At 36.7% G+C, this 16,090-nt stretch overlaps 1 protein-coding gene across 2 annotated transcripts in view; it reads left to right on the top strand.

Moving 5' to 3' along the window:
* The window catches only part of LRP6 (LDL receptor related protein 6), a 171,972-nt gene that overhangs the window by 109,384 nt on the left and 46,498 nt on the right, over positions 1-16,090 (top strand). For both annotated transcript variants that reach the window (XM_082741051.1, XM_082741050.1), the window contains exons 8-12: positions 2,347-2,563; positions 3,180-3,469; positions 4,743-4,969; positions 7,779-7,963; positions 8,839-9,165. In XM_082741051.1, coding sequence (XP_082597177.1) covers positions 2,347-2,563; positions 3,180-3,469; positions 4,743-4,969; positions 7,779-7,963; positions 8,839-9,165 — 1,246 coding nt within the window. The remainder of the gene's footprint in view (positions 1-2,346; positions 2,564-3,179; positions 3,470-4,742; positions 4,970-7,778; positions 7,964-8,838; positions 9,166-16,090) is intronic.

Raw genomic sequence — 16,090 nt, 5'->3', positions numbered from 1 at the left:
TATTTCATCTGAGTCATAGATTCGAAGTCAGTTGTAGAGTTAAGGGAATGAGTGGTAAGAGGTGGAGGCAGCTGTTACAGATCACATTCAAAGAATATGGCAGTAAAAACATAATCATTCAACTTTTAAATCGTGTCTTTCTAAGTTGGTGGAAATTGTGTTGTGATAAAGGCAGAAAAAAAGGATCCTGTGGAGAGGGAATCTGGGAAGGAAGGAAATAGTACTGAGAGGAAGTTCTTATAAGGGGCTTAGAGGAAGATGCTGGAGGTCAAGAAATAATCTCTGTATTAGGATGCAGATAAAAACAGAGTTTTTAAAAAAAATTTCCCTACCTAAAATAAAGGCATTTCTATTGTATGTCTAATAAAGGAAAGATTTTCACTGTGATCATAGTTTCCAGACAGTAATACGGTGTGGCCAGAAATTCTTTCTTGGAGCTCTGCTTTTAGGAGGGATCAGGAATGTATTCATTCTCCAAAAATAAAGAGTAGTATGGATTTAAAATTTTTACATGGATTTACAATTTGGGCAAGAATACCTTTCATTCATTCAAATGGCTAAGCTGTAGGATCTAAGGATAATAATTTACATAAATTTTCATTTTCAGGAAGGTTTCCTGAGTGTCTTAGGAAGTTATCTCCTTTTAAAAAATTATTTAACAAATATTTATGAGTTCTTTGCCAGACTAATAATAGAAGTGGTGGACACATAAGTGGATGAATTAGTTTCCTGCTATTTTAGAAGTTATATTTTAGTTAGATATGTAAACACATTATTGACCCTTTTTCTTTGCTTAGTCTTTTCTGCTTTTAAATACCAAAGTAATTTTAAGATATAACATAGACATAAAGTATGTCCACGAATGATCTGTTGCAAGAAAATATGAATGTAAAAAATCTAGACTCATGTCTCAAGGAGAAATTATTAATTTTAAACAGTATTTAATGTAGGAATTGGATTAGTGTTTATTAATTCTTTTAAACTATATTTTTTCTTATAGAAAACATTCTGTTTAAATACAGATTTTTACAGCTGGCTTAATAGAAGTCCTCTTGTATTTGATATGAACAGATAAACATTCATTTAATATAATCTCTTCTATCAGGTATAACTGAAATATTTATTTATACATACAAGTGAAAATATAAGGATATAGCACAATTTTGCTCACTCAGTTTTTAAGTACTTTGTTTCCAAGGTTGGGCTCTTCTTGGAAGGTCAGCAAGAATTTTAAAATTTTAAAGAGGAGAGATAAAGATAACATCTGGTTGTCATTCCATTTAGGCAGTCACGGTATTGACTTACAGGGATTATTTCCTACTGATTTTATGGAAAAAAAAATTCATACTTGCGTAAAAGATTGGGATACTATTTTTAGGAGGGGGATGCAGAAATTTCTTGCATGTACTTGTTTTTAGTACCAGAATAACATTTCTGAAAGCTAGTTTGCCTGGCACACAGGCCACTTTAATGGTAGAAGTGGTCTCAGCTGGGGACTAGCTAGTTGATGCTTTAGAAGACTTGCTCCATCTTTTAGAACCGAAGATTAGTACATGGTGCTAGAATGTCAGGGACAGAAAAGATGCCTTTGCCACTTTTAGGGAAATTGTTGACCTTTATAATGAGAGTGTCAGAATGAATTTAATAATATTGCTACCTAGGGTAGTTGGAAAGAGTAGGTACATGCTAGTTACTTGAAACTTAGTTCCAGAGATTTATAAATTCCGGGTGCATTACAGTTATAATCTGAGGAGACTGAGAGATGTATTGAGAGCCCTTTTATCTGTGGACTTTCAAAAAAACTTTAAACAAAAAACAGTGATCAAAAACAGCAGTATAGTAAGCGGAAGGAGTCCTAAAAAATATACTATGTTTCCAAGCTGTGTGATCTTATATGAATTTGAGTTTCCTGCAGAGTAAAAAGATAAAACTCTCAGGAAAAATAAGATGTTATAGAACAAAATATGTAATAAAGTAATGTATACAAAGGTACATTATAAAAACAAATGTACAAGCAAATTTAAGGTAATTGTATTTTATTTTTAATTTTTACATAGTTACTTAATGGAAGAGATACATACTAAGCTAATATTGTCAGAATTTGTAGAAGGAAGGGTAATAAGAGATTGGAGAAATAGAGATAAAATATGAGCTTACACTGAGTATTTGAAATCATTCTTATTAAATTAGCATGTTGTCCTTTTGTGAAAGAAGGCATTGTAATAGGAATGACCAAGATGACACTTTTCAGTGTTGATACAGCAAGCAGTTGGATTTGTTATTTTTGTATACATTTGAAGAATAAGTACACATCTTTAGTTCTTGTCTTTAAACTTAAATTTGAAGGTTATGAATACTGATGGCACTGGGAGAAGAGTACTAGTAGAAGACAAAATTCCTCACATATTTGGGTTTACCTTGTTGGGTGACTATGTTTACTGGACTGACTGGCAGAGGCGTAGCATTGAAAGAGTACACAAACGAAGTGCAGAGAGAGAAATCATCATCGACCAGCTTCCTGACCTCATGGGCCTAAAGGCCACAAATGTTCATCGAATCATTGGTAAGTAATTCCAAAATTCTCTTAGAGATGAAAACCAGGAATGAGAAAAATACAGATATTAAGTAATTCCAAAATTCTCTCAGAGATGAAAACCAGGAATGAGAAAAATACAGAGTTAAGCAGCACTGTAAATTGGTGATGTTTTTTGGAATATAGAAATCATCTGTTCTTTTTTAAGCAGGAATAGGCCTTTTAAATGTAGACTTAGTACTCAAAATATAGTACATAAGCCCATTTCTGACTTGGGCCAGTGCCCAGTCCTTAAGCTGTGTGGTGGGACCCTGCTCTTAGGAGGTCACCATATTGATGCTAACTTAATGTGGACAGCAGACTAGCATAGTGCATGCACTACAGCCCAACTCCTGGGGTCAAGTGTTCCTACTGCCTCAGCCTCCTTAGTAGGTGGGACTATAAGCCTGTGCAACTGCACTGGCCTTTTATTCCCTGTTAATCTTCATAGTGTTTATTTATGAGATTAGAATTGAAAGTATATTTGGGAGCAGATATAAATCATGTCTTTGTGATCCACATGCCCAGTCATTTTCAAGTGAAAATATGTTGATTGTGTCAATGTATTTGTCCTTCTGTGCCCCTTTATAATTAATACATCTTTTAGGTTCCAACCCCTGCGCTGAGGAAAATGGGGGATGTAGCCATCTTTGCCTCTATAGGCCTCAGGGCCTCCGCTGTGCCTGCCCCATTGGCTTTGAACTCATCAGTGACATGAAGACCTGCATTGTCCCAGAGGCTTTCCTTTTGTTTTCACGGAGAGCAGATATCAGGCGAATTTCTTTGGAAACTAACAACAATAATGTGGCTATTCCTCTTACTGGTGTCAAAGAAGCTTCTGCTTTGGATTTTGATGTAACAGACAACCGCATTTACTGGACAGATATATCACTCAAGGTTAGTCAAAAGAATTGGAATGTTAAAACTGAAGACAAGGAGGAAGAGCTTTAAAATGTCTGAGTCTTCGTGCTATGATCCCTCTCTCTCATTGCTTAGTAGGCAGAATGCAACCAAAGCCCTTAACTTTTTAAAAGAAGTCAAGGCCAAGGTTCATTCAGTTTTAATTGTCTTTTTTTTTTAAATATAAGATGCTTTGCTTGACTTCTGTTTTGTTCCATTTGAGGATAATGAGTGACATTTTCTATAGATAAAGAGTAAGCAGTTATATAAATGGCTTATAGAAGCTTGACTCTTAATTTATTTTAAATAAAATTTGGTAGTCTGTCTCAGGTAGAAAACTCCAATTATGAGTTACTATATATAAATATACCTTTATTTTCTTTTTCCTAAAATAAGTATTGAAAAGCATACTTAGTAAGAAGGAAGAGCTCCTGACCAGAAAATCTGGAGAATAGCTTTTGCTTCTTCTAGATAGTCCTGGGCTTATTTCAGATAACTTATATAAAATTTGTCTAATATGCAAAAATCATGGGGTATTGGAGCCAGAATTGAAATCTAATGGCATTCAGTAAAATCTATTAATTGAGTGAATGAATGAAGTAAATAAATACATTTGGCTTGTATTGTATGGCCTTCTACGTTTCCTCATCTTGAAAATAGAGATAATGCCTATCTCGCAGGGCCATTTTGAGGGTAAAATGAGAAAAATATGTATACAAAGTACTTACGGTAGTGCTTGTCGAGAAGTAGCAGCTATTATTAATAACTTGAAGTATGCTTTTGAGTTTGGGGGGGATTCAGAATTACAGTGGTAATAATGTGATAATAATGTGATAATGGTTAATACATCTTATATAAGATTGCTGAGATTTTTTCAGATGGACACAATGACATGACATACTCTCAAGAACCCTCAGGAAGCTGACTACCAGTTATGAGTCTACAACATTCTGGTCTTATCTTTTTACTTGATTACTAATAGATTTTAAAAGCAAAGTCATTCTGCTGTCTTACTAGAATAAATTTTTGGTCCTTAAGAATTATAAAATTTTCTCCCTGGCTTGATAGTAAAACTTGAGGTCACAGTTGCATTTGTTAGAGGTTGACATCAGGTTTTTTCTGTTCTTGTAAAATATGTGAATTATATTAAGAAACTATGCCTCTGGCTCTTCTGGATCCTCCCACCCAACAAAAACCAAAACAAACATTCTTTCTGGATGGTGTTTTGTACTTAAGCCATGTGACTTTGTTGTTAATCTTATTTTTGCAGACCATCAGCAGAGCCTTTATGAATGGCAGTGCACTGGAACACGTGGTAGAATTCGGCTTAGATTATCCAGAAGGCATGGCAGTAGACTGGCTTGGGAAGAACTTGTACTGGGCAGACACAGGAACAAATCGAATTGAAGTGTCAAAGTTGGATGGGCAGCACCGACAGGTTTTGGTGTGGAAAGACTTAGATAGCCCCAGAGCTCTTGCATTGGACCCTGCTGAAGGGTAAACAGATTTTATGTATGCATTCTTTGCAACTATGTTGCACATAGCCCAACTATGGATTGTATTTTTGATGTCTTAAGTAATGCTGATTAGGAATCTAATAACTAAACCACAGGTTGGCTTTATTTTAAAACCCTTTAGTTAAGGGGTGCCTGGGTGGCTGAGTCAGGTAACATCCAGCTCTTGATTTTTGGCTCAGGTTGTAATCTCAGGGTCTTTAGATTGAACACAGAGCCCTGGTTTTGGCTCTGCGTTCAGAATGGAGTCTGCTTGAGATTCACTCTCTCCCTTTCCCACTGCTTGTACTTGCACTCGCTTTCTCTCTCTCTCTCAAATAAATAAAATCTTTAAGATCCATTAGTGGAGATTTCACTGATTTAGAATAAATTACTCACTAGATTTTGCACTTGTCATTATTAACATTAGGTAGAGAAAGAGTAGTGAAATGGATTAGTATTTAAATATTATCAATCAGGGGCGCCTGGGTGGCTCAGTGGGTTGGGCCGCTGCCTTCGGCTCGGGTCGTGATCTCAGGGTCCTGGGATCGAGCTCCGCATCGGACTCTCTGCTCAGCAGGGAGCCTGCTTCCTCCTCTCTCGCTGCCTGCCTCTCTGCCTGCTTGTGATCTCTCTCTGTCAAATAAATAAATAAAATCTCTAATAAATAAATAAATAAATAAATAAATAGTACCAATCATACTTACATGCTAATAAACAACCTTTTTGAAGGTATCAACTTTGCATTCACTTACTCCCGCTCTCAAGTTAAACCAAATTCCAAAACCCACTGAAATAAGGCCATATACTAAGAAATAGTTGCATTTTAAAAAGCTCCATTTTAGAATAGTCATTAATTCAAAATGGTCAATTAGTTTGATCATTGTTATAAGCTTAGAGAACTTTGATATTAAATAGTAAACTTTTCAATTAATGGTAAGTTTTTTATTTACAATATGATATATTTTTCAAGGATAGGTGATCCTCTTAAGTGATTTAGCAAGTTTAAAAAAGCCAACAGCTAAGAAATCTGGAATTTGAAGAATAATTCCACATTTATGTATTTTATTTATTTTAAAGATTTTATTTATTTGTCCGAGAGAGCATGTGCACGTGAACGCACACAAGCAGGGGGAACGGCAGGCAGGGAGAGCAGCAGACTCCCTGCTGAGCAAGGAGTCTGATGTAGGGCTCGATCCCAGGACCCTGGGATCATGACCTGAGCTTGAGGTAGACGTTTAACTGACTGGGCCACCCAGGCATCCCAGTAATTCCACTTTTAAAAGCAGAAGTTAACAATGTGAACATACAAGCGTAGTTTCCTTGAAATAACATTAATCGTGTTATTAGCTCATTACCATCTGGTTAGAAGGCCATAGCAAAGTAGTTGTGTGTGCTGACATGTTGTGATTGGATTATGGGGATCTTTACTCTAAGCATTAGTTACCAGACAGATAGATTTAATAGCTGGGACTAAGGACTCTAGTTTACGTGGCTGCTGGCAACCATGACATTTCTCTCTCAGTTGTTCCTCCTTCCTTCTTGTGTGCATGTGCCTGTCAGCTGACAAGTGCAAATACAAACAAAGCCCAGGACTAACTTTAATTTTCAGAAAGGCATGTTCATGCGTTGCTATCAAGTCAGCCATCAGCTGACAGGCTGAGAAGTGAATGTGTGTCTTCAGGTATTTGCTGAGAGTTGGTATGTGCTTTCCTAGTCCCAGTGTTCAGAATGTCTCAGAACTAGCACCTTACCAGTTTACTTGAAAAAGCATTTAGCTAAGCATTAGGTTCTAGTTCTTGCTCTGCCACGTGACTGAGTTGAAGAAATTAGATCATTCACATTTCTTTTATAGCTTTAGCCTCTTTACATCTGTAAAAAGTCTATACTGTAAGGTCAATGTGAAAAACTTGACAAAATAAAATAAAAGCAAGAGAATGTTCTAAAATTTCACAGGGATTATAGTAGTAGTGTCACTGCCCACCTGACGCAATAGAAGGTCACTCATTGCTCTTACATCTATAGTATTTTCCTTTGTACTGCGTGACCAAATACATTTCAAACTTTGCTTTTTAATTTCATTTAAAGACTATTAATTTTTACCTCCGGTGTACTACTGCAACTTGTTTTTGGGGAGAGTTGATTATGTAAGTCGAAAAACAAGTCTAAAAATTTAAAACTCAAATTACTTCTGTTCAGAAATATATAAAAAGAGATAAAAATACTTTATTTAGAAGTGAATCAGATTCTGACGGGGCGCCTGGGTGGCTCAGTGGGTTAAAGCCTCTGCCTTCGGCTCAGGTCATGATCCCAGGGTCCTGGGATCGAGCTCCGCATCGGGCTCTCTGCTCAGCGGGGAGCCTGCTTCCTCCTCTCTCTCTGCCTGCCTCTCTGCCTGCTTGTGATCTCTGTCTGTCAAATAAATAAATAAAATCTTAAAAAAAAAAAAAAAAGAAGTGAATCAGATTCTGAGACCAGAGCTTTAATTTATTAGTATCTTCTTGAATATTAGTTTTATAAATGCAAAAGCTGCAGTAAGGAAATCATTGGTTTATTTTCAGTTTCTGGGTTTTGGATGGAACAAATTCATTGGAAAGACTAAAAGAAAGCTGACTCACTTCCTTTTTAGGATATGAGAAAAAATATTTAGTTGAGGTTGCCAAAATAATTGAAAAAATTGTAACCATGATTTTGTTTTATCAAATTCTTTGATTGAATGCGTATTTTCCTTATTTAGTTACTGTGTGCAAATATGGCCCTTTCTCCCAAATAACCAAAAGTGAATTGTTAAATATCTATTGTTTTGGATTTAGATTTATGTATTGGACTGAATGGGGTGGAAAACCTAAGATAGACCGAGCTGCCATGGATGGAAGTGAACGTACTACATTAGTTCCAAATGTGGGCCGGGCAAATGGCCTAACTATTGATTATGCTAAAAGGAGGCTTTATTGGACAGACTTGGACACCAACTTAATAGAATCTTCAAATATGCTTGGTAAGCTTTACTTCTTTTTATTCAGACAGATCGTATGTTATTCTTCCTATGCAGAAATCTGTGGCTGCTTTTTACCATTGGTTAGGTACTATTAATAGAACTTCATATGAATGTCTAGATTCTTCCTCTCTCTGGCATTGTATCCTGTTTATTATTATTAATAGTGGGCCAGGTACTTGGGTTCACATCCCTTTATTTTGTGGAAATTTCATTATTGTTGGGCTTGTAATGGAATATAGAACTCCCTAGATATTCCTGAAGTGACTTTTTGTACTAGTAAAATACAGTATATTCATTTCCATCTTTTTATTGAAGGAAGAAGAAAAGTTCAACTTATAGACCACTATGGAGAGAAAATAAGACTGCAGTCAAAACAGACCATTTGTAGGAGTTTAAACAAACTCATTGATTTATAGCAAGAATATAAGTTTGAGGCATGGGGTCCGACTGCAGATGGATTGATTTCAGTGGCCCGGTCTGGTTTTATAATTGCTTTTAAATAAATTGAGATAAATAAAATCCTATTTTAAATTGCTTACAAATGTCAGGGTGCCTGGGTGGCTCAGTGGGTTAAAGCCTCTGCCTTTGGCTCAGGTCGTGATCCCAGGTTCTGGGATCAAGCCCCGCATTGGGCTCTCTGCTCACAGCAGGGAGCCTGCTTCCCTTCCTCTCTCTCTGCCTGCCTCTCTGCCTACTTGTGATCTCTGTCAAATAAATAAATAACATATTTTAAAAAAATATTTAAAAAAAATAAATTGCTTACAGAGGTTATATTTTATATGTTATTACAGCCCTTTTTTTTTTGACCAATAAGACTTACACTCTCACGTTTCATACCTCTGCTTCTCCCCTGTCTGCTGCCTTTCTGAAAATAGGACTTAACCGTGAAGTTATAGCAGATGACTTGCCTCATCCTTTTGGCTTAACTCAGTACCAAGATTACATCTACTGGACGGACTGGAGCCGACGCAGCATTGAACGTGCCAACAAAACCAGTGGCCAAAACCGCACCATCATTCAGGGCCATTTGGATTATGTGATGGACATCCTCGTCTTTCACTCCTCTCGCCAGGCAGGGTGGAACGAGTGTGCTTCCAGCAATGGGCACTGCTCCCACCTCTGCTTAGCTGTGCCAGTTGGAGGTTTTGTTTGTGGATGCCCTGCCCACTACTCTCTCAACGCTGACAATAGGACTTGTAGTGGTAAGCTGTGTTTCCCCGTAAAGCAAACTAGAATTCAAGGAGAAAGGAGGATTTTGAAAACACTGTGTCGTTCATGTTTTTTCTAGAGTAAAAAGTAGTTGAAGTCCAGAGTTGATTGTTTAACAAAAGAGAAAGACTAAAGATGGTAAAATGCAAGTTTTTGTAACTTACTATTTGAGGATATCTAATTGCTGTTACTTTTGAGCATTAAATATTTAGTGCACAATTGCATAGCTTCATTGAGAAAGATAGTCACACATGCATTACTCTACATAATTTATATTCATTCATTTTTATAAAGGAAGAGCAGTAAAAACAGTACAACAAGGAGAATCTTCAAAATACAACCTCCTTGTCCTTTGAAGTTCATAAAATAGACTAAAGGTAAAAAATTTAAGTGTGTAAGAGTCCGTGGAAAATGCATATGAGTAAATTTAGCCTGGTATGAAACAGATGTAAATATATGGGAATTAGCACATGCTGTGAACGTAGTGGGTGTTCAATTCCAGTTGATGACCAGATGACCAGATCTCCTCATCCAGTCACGAATCCATATTTTTTTTTGGCTGCAGTATCTTCTGATATATAAACATTAGCAATAATATTACATATTACATATTAAGCACACATAATCACACACACACTTTGCTAAGAACAGCAAAACACAGTGTGTAATAAACATTTTTGGCTTAGGGAAACCTGGTTTCTGACTCAAGTATATGTGCTGCCCATGTCTTGATGGATAGACAAGAAGTAAGTGGTAGATATGATAAAGAAATAGAGAATTCAATCAGAAAGAGTAAATTCATGGCAGAGAATTGTAGAAAATGGTTCACTAGGGTAAGTGGTAACAGAACTGCTATAGGATATTAGATTAACTATTAATTATTCCATTAGTAATATATAACAACATATAAATATACAGAAAACATTATATATAACAAAGTAAAAATATATATCATATAAATATATAAATATTTAAATATAACATATATTATATAATTATAGTAGATAAAGTAACAAATAATAGCATGATATAAAATAACTATTAACTATTCAATTAACTATTGAAATTATTTTGTGCCTGGAAGTATAAGAAGTCACATAGGAAAGGATTTAGTGTGTTCTGACACAAGGCTTTGGGTGTGAAAAAGGAAGACTATAAATTTATGTTCAATGATTTGGAGTCTTTTTTTTTTTTTTTTTTTAACTTTTATTTATTTATTTGACAGAGAGAGATCACAAGTAGGCAGAGAGAGAGGAGGAAGCAGGCTCCCTGCCGAGCAGAGAGCCCGATGCGGGGCTCGATCCCAGGACCCTGGGATCATGACCTGAGCCGAAGGCAGAGGCTTTAACCCACTGAGCCACCCAGGCGCCCCTGATTTGGAGTCTTTGCTATGTATTAGTTTTGTGTTCTACTAAAGCAAGTCACACAAATTTTTTTTATGTGTGCAGTGTTAGGGCTGGGCTGAGAGAGAGAAGCAGACTCCCTGCTGAGCAGGAGCCTGAGGCAGGGCTCCATCCCAGGACCCTGAGCTGAAGGCAGATACTTAACCAACTGAGCCATCCAAGTGCCCCAAGCCATGAATTTTTTAAGCCTTAAATTTCCCATTTGTAAATGGGAATAATAATAACTACTGTGTAAGGTTGCTGTGAAAATTAAGATACAACATGATTTAATTGTATTTGAAGAGAAAAGGCATGGTAGCTGGGAAGTGAACTAGACTGGTGTGGTAATCAGGTAGATTTGCTTGGGATGGTAACGGTGGTGATGGAGAGAAGCTGCAGATTAAAGGTCTGTTCTGAAGCTAGAGTGAACAGAACTTGTTAATGGGTTGGATGTGAGGAAGAAGAGGATGGAGGGAGCAAGGATGACTTAAATTTTTGGTTTGAATAGTTAAGTTGATAGGAGATTAGAAGACTAGAGAGGAAGACTAATTAAAAAGTTCAGTTTTTGGCATGTTTGTATTGATTTTCCTATGGGACATTGAAATAGATACATTAATTATATAGTTGAATAGAAGAGGGGAGACATGAGGGTGGAGATAATAGTTTTTGGAATTGCTAGCATGTATTTAAAATGGGTAAGATTACTTAGGGGAGAAAGTTTAGAGCTGGGGTCCGCAAACTTGCTGTAAAGGGCCAGAGAGTAAATATTTAGGCTTTGTGAATCATCTGTTCAACTCTGTCCACTGTAGCATGAAAGCAGCCATTATCAAGATATTTCTAAATTATGTCTGAATTCTGATAAGCTTTGTTCCAAAAAAGGCAGCAGGCCAAGATATAGCTGTGAGCCATGGTTTGCCAACTCCGGGTGTAGAGACAGGAAAGGATCTGGTAACCTAAGGAACTTTGAGGAAAGAAAGCACAGCCAAAGAGGTAGAAGGAAAAGCAGGCACCAGAAATAGGATTACTCCCAAAAAGAACTGTTGAATGCTGCTGAGAGGTTGAGTTAGGTGAAGCCTAATCTACTGGATTTTTTAATAAGGTGGTTATTAGTAACTCTAAAGAGAGTAATGGCAGTGAAGTAGTGGTGAAAGATTAGAGTTGGTCAAAAAGTGAAAGGAGAAAGGGAAAGGGAGGTAGTATCTTTTTCAAGAAGTTTGACTTTGAATGGAAGGAGAAAATAGAGGTAATGACTGATGGAGGATGGAGACAAGGGGAATATGGAAAGACTTTTTGAGATCATTATTTTAGCTGCTTATATCTGTGCATAATAGTTGGTGAGTGAAGGCCATGAGAAATCAGTGCTGGGAGTCCCTAATATCCGTCTCTCTTTGGTTACCTTTTGGTGATAGATCTTTAGTGTTTCACGAGGCTTTCTGTTGTGTGCTCTTTCTATAATGAGTACTATTTAATGTGTGTGTAGAGATATATTAGATTCCAAGAAAGATTATGAGAGAATTTTAACACAAAGTACTTGCCATCAGAATGTTTTCCAGCATTGTGTGTGATTTATTCCTTGACCTGTGTTTCTTTCTTTTTTAAGATTTTATTTATTTATTTGAGAAAGTGAGAAAATAGACAGTGGGAAGGAGCAGAGGGAGAGGGAGACCTGCTGAGCAAGGAACCTGATGCAGGGTTCAGTCCTAGGATCCTGGGATCATGACCTGAGCCGAAGGCAGACGCTTAACCAAGCCACCCCTGACCTGCACCCCTGACCTGTGTTTCAAAAGTGAAATCAAATTGTGTTGTTTCTCTGCTCAAAGCCTTGCAATGGCTCCCCATTTCACACTAAGTAAAAACCTACTTCTTATAACGGCCTACAGGTTCCTACATGTTCCATACCCTACACTTTGCGTCCCTCCCCTTTTGCTTATCTAACCTCAGCTTCTACTCTTTTCTCCCTTGTTCTCCTCGTGACAACCACACTAGCCTTTTTGTTACTTTCAGATATGCCAGTTACTTCTGCCTTAGGACTGTTGTACTGCTTCTTGCTCTTTGAAATGTTTTTCCTGCAAATATTTTCATGGATATACTTCACCTCCAAGTCTTTGCTTAATTGTGACCTACACAGTGAGACCTGGTCTACCTTATTTAAACCAAATCATCTTTTCATCCTTTCTAGCATTGCCAGTGTTCTTTACCTGTACTTTTTCTTTTTTCTGTAACACTTACCACTCTTTTATATCCTATACAATTTATATACTCTAATATTTATATACTATAACTTCTTTATTATGTTAATTGCTTTTGTCTACTGGAATATAAACTCCTTGAAGCAGCATTTTTTGTTTTGTTTTGTGTTTTCACTGATATATCTTAGGTGCCTACAACAGTGCTTGGTAAATAGTAATGATTCAAGAAATCATTGTTAAATAAAAGGATGAAGAAGCAGTACAGACAGGACTTGGAAAAATACATGTGCTCTTTAATTCAACAGCTATGTGACCTTGGGGTAAAGCTTAACATTTCTGAGTTTGCTTACCTAAAAATGGAGGTGATAATTTTGGGGATTAACATCTAGAATGATGAGTGATATGTTGGAGGTCCTAAATAAATAAATGTTTGTTTCTTTTCCTTCCCAATTTTCTAGAACAATTTTATTCTTTTACCTTCAGAATTATGGCTACAGGGCTTTCCATAGTTATTGTCATCTAATGTATATTTCTTTATGTGTTTATTCCTTTATTCTTTCAATGAATATTTATTGAATGTCTGCTACATAATGGGCATCATTTGAGCCAGTGGAAAATGTAGCAGTGGATGAAATAGACATCACTCTCTACCCTCATGGATCTTCTATTTTAGTGGAACAGAGATTGAACCCAATAAGTAAAATTATATCACGGGTTAGGAGATAAATGTTATGGAGAAGTATTAAGAGCAAGAAAGGGTGAGGAAGATTGCAACATTAAATATGATGATCAGAGAAATCGTTACTGATAAAGTGACATTATGTCAAGAACTGAGAGAGGTAAGGAAATGAGCGAGGTGGATAGCTGGGAGAAGACCTATTAAGTAAAGGGGATAGCAAATGGGAAGGCCTAAGGAGGGAGAATGGCATATCAGAGGAACACCTAGGAGGCCAGTGAGTAAAGAGATTAAGTCACAGAGGAAACAGGAAGCCAAATTGTGGAATCCCTTGTTCATTACCAAGGTGCCAGGTCTCTGTGGCACCTTTGTGCAAATTAGGGAAAGGTGTTTGCTTCAGGCAGCCATGCCCAAAGGTGCATGGCTTGGTTAATGACATGTGAACTGGATGTTGGTCCATACTCAGTGCCCTTGGCATAGTCCACAAATGGCCCATCACATGCAATGGACTTGGCCTTGTAGTTTATGAAGGTCTTACACAAGAGCGTCGCCTCCCTTTAAGCTGCAGGTGAACAGTTGTACCTTCAGAAGAGAGCTGAAAACCTCCCTCCTATATAACACCTCATCTTTCAACTTTTGTAGCTGTCTTCATTGTGGAAATGCAAGACTCAGCCTGGATGACAATTTTTAAAGTACCAATTTGCAGAAGTTAATTGGGTTAGAGGTTACATAAATTAAGATGGATTTAGATTTATAAAATTGCATATTCTTTTTTACTTTAAGCACTGAATGACTGAATCAAGTCTTCATTGAAGTAAGTCAGAACATTAGCTTCCTCTTAGAAATACTGAGCCAACTAATGTTGTTAATGCCATCCACAGACTTCTTGAAACAAGCATTTAGGGGACCTGGGTGGCTAAGTCTGTTAACCATCTGCCCTTGGCTCAGGTAATGATCCCAGTGTCCTGGGATTGAGCCCTGCATCAGGCCACACACAGAGCAAGGAGCCTGCTTTTTCCTCTCCCTCTGCCTGCTGCTCCCCCTCTCCCTCTGCCTGCTTTTCCCTCTCCCTCTGCCCCCTACTTATGCATGCTCTCTCTCTGTCAAATAAATAAAATCTTGAAAAACAAAACAAAAAAAAAAAACAAGCATTTCTTTGGAGCCATATTTGGCTTTATCTTATTCTACATTTCTAGAACACCAAACTATGGAATCTAATTGAAGGTTAAAACTGACTCAAACCTCCCAAAAACCAAAAAGCCCAGTAAAACAGTAGGAGCCAAATAAAATTTTGATTAATTGTTTTCCAGGCAGGAGAAGTTGGCAACTAAAACTCTTTAGTCTAAGCTTCATTGTATGTCTTAGTGTAAGTGGTGATTATTCTGTTAGAAATTTACTGTTTAGAGCCCCTCCCCTTTTTTTCTTGACTTACAAGAAAGTAATACTTCCAAAAAAATAATTCTTTAAAAAAAAAAAAAAGATAGCTACTCTGTTGTGACATGTATTCTTACTACTTAAGGCATGGGTTCTACTAAAACTGCTAAAAGTTGTAAGTCAGTATGTGATGGATGGAGTCAACTCCAGATAATGAAGGATTCCACTGGAATCATTGGAATACTTTCTGATCTTCTAAGCTGGATATGGGCTTTTAGCCAGTGAAGTACTTATATAAAGCAGGATTTCTATGTTGTGAATGTAACATTGTGTGTCAATGATGCTTCACTTAAAAAATAAAAAAAAAATTCAGTGTTGTGAGTACCAAGTTTCTTTATGAATACCAGTGAGTTTCTTTGGGATTGAAGCCAATGTACATTTGGGTATAAATGTAAAGTAAACCAGGGAAGGACACATAATGGAGTTGTGAAGAATGGGGCTTAGGAAGAAATAAAGCAAGGAGTTCTGGATCGCCCATTTATGTTTGTATCCATGAGAAGGACAAAATTCTACTGGATTTAGGTGATGACTGGATACCAAGAGAATAGAGTGTAATTATGGAATTTTTATATATTATGTTTTAATGAAGATGTTCAAAATGCTAGTAGACTTTGAAGTTGTCGGAAGCACTGTCAAGTGCTGTTGTTTTCTAGATATTTGCCTGCATTAAAGATAATTACATAGTAGTAATCAGTGGCTTACTCCCCAGGAAAGGGAAATTTAGTCTGTGTTGCATTTCCCCATTTCACAAGTTTAGGATATCATCTTAGCATCAGAACAGAATATTTTTTAGTAAAAATATAAATACAAGGTTTTTTTTTAATGAGGATCGGAGCTAATGAGTATAACGCATTTGTTTTTACTAGTTCTGTGTGTGTCTGTGTGTATGTGTGAGAGAAAACGAGAAGGAAGGATGGAAAGGGGAGGAGAGAGAGATTTTTACTGGCTCTCTGTCCTTACAGTTATCATATATACACAATGCAAAATAAAACCTGTATCTGTAGTCCATGAGGGTTTGTTTAATTTCTGTTAATACCAACTTTATTACTGCTACTGCTCGATAATAATGAGCAATAGTTATTTTACTCTACATTTATATAATTTTTCATTGAGGTATAATTGACATAATGCATTACAATTTTTAAAGTATCTTTATATATGTTGTAAAATTCTTAGAGCAACTTAATGAGCAGGATGAGATCATTATAACCTTATTTTAGAGTTGAACAAACTTTGA

The sequence above is a fragment of the Mustela nivalis genome (assembly GCF_964662115.1).
Source record: "Mustela nivalis genome assembly, chromosome: 7".
NCBI lineage: Eukaryota > Metazoa > Chordata > Mammalia > Carnivora > Mustelidae > Mustela > Mustela nivalis.
Note: the sequence above shows the minus strand (reverse complement) of the source record. Positions and strands in the feature narration are given on the sequence as shown.